The 6,000-nt window shown below is 28.8% G+C and overlaps 1 protein-coding gene across 2 annotated transcripts in view; it reads right to left on the bottom strand.

The window, feature by feature from the left end:
• Positions 1 to 641: 641 nt before the first annotated feature.
• The window catches only part of LOC139501652 (caspase-6-like), a 41,987-nt gene continuing 36,628 nt past the window's right edge, over positions 642 to 6,000 (bottom strand). The window contains exons 7-8 of one of the 2 annotated variants that reach the window (XM_071290793.1): positions 4,198 to 4,445; positions 642 to 3,435 (exon numbers count right to left, since the gene is read on the bottom strand). In XM_071290793.1, the coding sequence (XP_071146894.1) occupies positions 3,325 to 3,435; positions 4,198 to 4,445 (359 nt within the window). In that variant the 3' untranslated portion in view covers positions 642 to 3,324. The remainder of the gene's footprint in view (positions 3,436 to 4,197; positions 4,446 to 6,000) is intronic. The other variant, XM_071290794.1, reaches the window with a different exon arrangement.

Genomic DNA, 6,000 nt, shown 5'->3' with positions numbered 1-6,000 from the left:
AACAATGATAATCTTTTTATCCCTATTTTACCTATGACCACATTGTCAATTTTGTTAGCAACGCCACGTGCATGCTTAGTTTCTAGTGATAATTTTCCATCTCAAGCGAGTAGCATGATATGAAAATTATCACAAAAAAAGATCAAAGGAAAAATGCACAAAACAACGATAATTACATATCCCGTTGTTTTACTATTGTAAATTTTTGTATTCTTGTATTTCATTTTGTCTTTATGACTTTTTGTGCTTATTTGTTACATATTTTTTTACTTTTAAAGTGATTAAGATTATTACACAATGTTGACTGCTGTTCCCCTATTTGTGTCATTTTTACCTACTATGTCCGTTTGTTTTGTTCGAACATCTTTGTCAATAAAATGGAATTTGATGTGACTGTCATACAAGTGAGAGATTAAGCTAGCTATGAAACCAGGCTTAATCAACAATTTTCAACATAAGAAAATGCCTGTACATGAATATAACAGTGTTGTCCATTCTTTTGATTTTGCCATTTGATTAGAGACTTTCCGTTTTGAATTTTCCTAATAGTTCAGTATTTTTGTGATTTTTTTTTCTTTGTTACCCTTGGTTTTTCTTTTTTGCTCTTCTTTACTCTTTCAAAATGATCAATGAGTTAATTATAAGAATACCAAAATATTTTATTCTGATATTTAAAGATGAACATGAAAATACACAACAGATCACATTAATAACAAAAATAAGATTTAAAGCAATGAAAATGTACAATTATCTATAAAATGTATTTATAGCACTTTTAGATCATTTTATTACTAACCTAAATATAAACATGATTACATTACTTTTATTTTAATTCATCATTTTCATATGCGAAAATAAACTTAACATACTAAAATTAAGCTGTAATAAAAGCAGATGAAAAATCAATAAAAATTATAAACAAATATGAATGGTAAACAACGTTCATAGAAGATAAAAATGATTTTTTTTCTCCATTTCACAAATATAAACTGTGTACTATGTATATTTACCATATGAAAAATATTTCTAGGTAAATGGAAATTGTTCTGCAAAAATGTACATGGTAAATAACAATGAAAAAAATAATGTTTTATACATAATAATAAAAATGTTATCACATTGAAAAAAAATACAATTCAAGGTATAATATTTTCCTTATCGAATATTAAACTCCAGTATGACATCATACAAATATAAAAACAACAGGAACAGCTTCATTGGTACAGATACTAAAACAATGGACTTATTCTTGTGTTGTAAAACCTTAATAGATATAGGAAGATGTGGTATGAGTGCCAATGAGATAACTCTCCATCCAAGTCACAATTTATAAAAGTAAACCATTAAAAGTCAAGGTATGGCCTTCACAAATACCTACAAATCTCCTTTCAAAATCAATGATGTATACAAACAAATATTCTATCAAATTCTATAATGCCTGAAAAATTTGCATTAAAAAAATTGAAGAATATAACTTGGAACAGAGTGAATTAAATAATTCATTTTTTAAAATGCAGTTTTTTTTCTAAAAAAGAAAAATGTTTTACAATTTTAATAATATAACATTCAATTTTTTACATTCAACAAAATAACTGTTTAATTGTATATCCTTCTGTACCTTAAATTGGTAATTACACAAAATTGATCAACCTTTACAATCAAATTTTCACTTGATATTTTTTGTTGGTTGATGACATCATTTCAAATTATTTTAAAGCACAATCTTTATATGAACAACAATATACATACAATTCTCAAATAAATAGGATAAACAAACAAATAAATCTTGGCCTGTAAGTGCATCACATGCTTATTTTTTAGGTTGACAGATTTTAGGTAAGATACATTTAGCTACACTAATCAAAACAAATGAATGAAATGGCCAAAAATTTATTATGCAAGGAAAACTAATCAAGCTTCAGTCAGCAGTTCATTCATCTTTTAAAAGAGGGAGGAAAGATACCAAAAAATTATTGAATATATCATAATCATAGTGAACGTGTCTCTTTATAAGCATTAAAATGATGAAACTGCTTTATGTGAATGATTTATAGTAAAATGCAGTTATATATAGATGATTCAAAATACATTAAAAACTGAATTTGATTGGCTCATTATCAATTATCATTCTTGTCTCCATTTGGCAAAATTAAATTCAGTTTAAAAAGCACATAGTTTAGTTCTGTAACATACAATTTGTGGCGTTAACAGTTTATTTTTGATCTATGAGTTTGACATGGAATTTCCCTCTGATATCTTTCTTTCCTCTTTCACTGGTATGTTCCAACCTATTATGCATTAAAACATGCATCAAATATTGGTTCAATAATACTTGATATGGTATATGATGAATTAAAAAGAAATTTTACTCTATTAAAGAGATCTAGAGTGATGAATGTTCCAGGAAAAATATTTACAAGAAATTCTGGGTGCAAACAAGGCTTATGTCACATTTCTTTAAATTCAGGTAGTGGGAAAAAAACGGAAAAAGGCTAAACGTATTATTTTTATCTGATGCATACAGGTGTTTACTGTGACTTGACTATTAGTGTTGCTCTCCATCAATTGCAACTCATGCAACTTTATTCATAAGAATCAGACATTATGTGAATTAAAACATCATATATTCAGAAAAATATGTGTGAAATAACAATATGCTATTGATAAGTTTCCATGGGGAGATAATCTAAAATATTATTCTTTTGAATAAAGACTTTTTGAAAGAAAAAAATTATTATCTCCCCATGGAAACTTCTCACAAACATATTGCAATTTTGCACATATTTTACTGAATATGAAATGTTTTAATTCACATAATGTCTGATTCTTATGAATATAGAATACTTTTAGAAAGAAAACCTATATGAAAGCTTAGTTTGGACATTTTTATAGCAATTCAAAATAATAACAGTTCACCTTCAACATAAAAATAACTATAATATACCTATACATACTGATAAACTACTTTTGTCACAACATCATTAAAGTGGAGTTTAAGTCTTATCGGATTTAAAGATAAAAAATAAAAAAGTCTTATCGGATTGTAAGTATGTTTTATTTTATCACCTTGCACTTTCATGACTTGGCTGTGGTTTTCTACAGCAGTTAGTTATAAAACAAATTGCAATTTGGTCAGAATTTTGAATAAGTTGCAATTGGTGGAGAGCAACACTAACAGTCAAGTCAAGATAACAACTAAACACATTAAATATTCATTATAAAATTATGTTGTGATTTTTAACTAGAAAGATTCATGTTGAATTTATGATTAAAAAAACAATATAAAAATTTCCAATGTTAGGAATTACACACTTTGTTTGATTGTCAGACAGTCAGAGGATTTAGAAACCATTTGTATCGAAGTGTTGTAGATGGCGCTGGTGTCTGGTTGTAACCCATCATGCTTTCACTCTTACTTGCTACCTTATCATTTACCTGGGAAAATAAAACATATAAGACTTCATTACATTTCCAGGGGAAAATAGAATCAACTGTTGATCAATCTAAAATCACTCATGACAATTTGGTTTCTTCATGCTATGTGAAACAAGTATAATTTGATTACTGCTACACAATACATTGCTTATTCCCCTTTGTGAAGACTGAAGTTGTTTCCCTTTATATTAAAATTTTTTTAGGAAATGCTCTTTTTTGTTCTTTCTGTTATATTGCTCAAGTTATATTTTTTATGCATTGATGCAAAAGTGTTCAACTTTAGATAAATGAAGAATTTTAGTTTGAATGCATATCAAGATATTCATAAAACATTGTTAGGGAAATTTTTAAACTTTCTCAATAAGCAAAATGAGTGTTTGTCAAGCTGCTATATATGTCAAAGAGTCAATGTAAAAAATTTTGTCAACATTTTATGAAAATTATGTGAAGTTGCATATATGCTTCATGTTTTTTGTAGGAAGATATCAACATGCTGATAATAACATACAATTACCAAATTCAAATGGCGTAGATACAATGATTAATGAAGAAATTATATTCACCAATTAGACTATGAAGTACAGGTGTCAATGTGATATTCATTTCAATTTTTCAATCATTTTCTGAACTTTTTCATTTGTAAGTAGTAATAATATCTGCCTAAGATAATTTTTTTGAGACCCACATTTAGCCTCTGGCTATTGGTAATTATCTATCAATAAATAAAGAATTAAATTAAGATAATCAAACAAGTCTTATTACCTGTGTTAACATATCCATAACATGTTCTTCAGAGGCAGATTCTCTGAACACTTCCTCCAGACATTGTATGAACCAGCTGCCTTCTTCTTCATCTCTAAATGAAACATAACCTGGAAACGTGGAGTAAGCTATCAATAAATCACTATTGGCAGGCTGTTTCCTGTCTAAAGATGTCGGACCAGAGTCTGTCTCAGTTTTGTCAGAACATGGCTGTGTGCTTCCTAATATTGGATTACAGTCTACATCATCTGTTAACAAATTGATAAAAATATTAACAGCAAAAAAAGTTGACATAAATTTTCAAGCGAGGTGGATGTAAGCAATCATAGGCAACAATTATGCCATGTATGGTTACTATACAACCTTCAACATTGAGAACCAGATGCTCCGCAGGCTCAGCTTTATAGGACCGCAGAGGTTGAACCCTGAACGGTTGGGGCAAGTATGGACACAACATTCAAGCTGGATTCAGCTCTAAATTTGGATTGTGATTAAATAGTTGACACAGCATAGGTTTCTGACACAGAATGAATGTGGTCTAATGAAGTTAAAATTTTTGTTTTGCCTTTGAGCAATCCACTATGCTGTTGAATATTAATCCTCTCAAAAAAATGTTTGAAGATATTTTCTTTTTATTTATGAAATCTGAAATGAGAAAAATTGAACCCCCACAATATTTTTTCACATCCCCCTTTCCTTTATTCCAAAACCAATCTCAATTCAAATTTCTAATGGATTTTGCAACAATAACTGCTAAGTTAAATACATCATAAAATATTAAAATGTAAAAAAGTGCTTGTTATCACTGTATGGTAAAGATTGTTTTAATTTATCAGTTGGTAGTAAAAGTGAATATACATTGTATATTGTATAAAACAATGATTTAAGTTGATTCAACTACTATTCTGGACAATGAAAGATAACTCCAATTGAAATTTCTTGCTATTGCACAATATTGTGCAATTAGATATTTCTTGCTATTGCGCAATACTGTGTAATTGAAAATACTTGCTATTGCACAATACTTGCTATTGCACAATACTGTGCAATTGAAGATTTCTTGCTATTGCACAATACTGTGCAATTGAAAATTTCTTGCTATTGCACAATACTGTGCAATTGAAGACTTCTTGCTATTGCTGAGTACTGTGCAATTGAAAATTCTTGCTATTGCACAATACTTAATATAATAATTTTGGATTCTGATCTGGACCAACTTGAACACTGGGCCCATAATCAAAAATCTAAGTACATGTTTAGATTCAGCATATCAAAGAAGCCCAAGAGTTCATTTTTTGTTAAAATCAAACTAAGTTTAATTTTGGTTCCTTTGGACTTTAATGTAGACCAATTTGAAAACGGGACAAAAAATTAAGAATCTACATACACAGTTAGATTTGGCATATCAAAGAACCCAAATTATTCAATTTTTTATGAAATCAATTTGGACCACGATTTGGACCAACTTGAAAACTGGGCAAATAATAAAAAATCTATGTACATTTTTAGATTCAGCATATCAAAGAACCCCAAGGATTCAATTTTTGTTAAAATCAAACTAAGTTTAATTTTGGACCCTTTGGACCTTAATGTAGACCAATTTGAAAACGGGACCATAAATTAAGAATCTACATACACAGTTAGATTCCGCATATCAAAGAACCCCAATTATTCAATTTTTGATGAAATCAAACAAAGTTTATTTTGGACCCTTTGGGCCCCTTATTCCTAAACTGTTGAGACCAAAACTCCCAAAATCAATCCCAACCTTTCTTTTATGGTCATAAACCTTGTGTTTAAATT

This window comes from Mytilus edulis, chromosome 13 (assembly GCF_963676685.1).
Source record: "Mytilus edulis chromosome 13, xbMytEdul2.2, whole genome shotgun sequence".
NCBI classification, from domain to species: Eukaryota; Metazoa; Mollusca; class Bivalvia; order Mytilida; family Mytilidae; genus Mytilus; species Mytilus edulis.
This window is presented reverse-complemented; position numbering and strand designations above follow the sequence as displayed.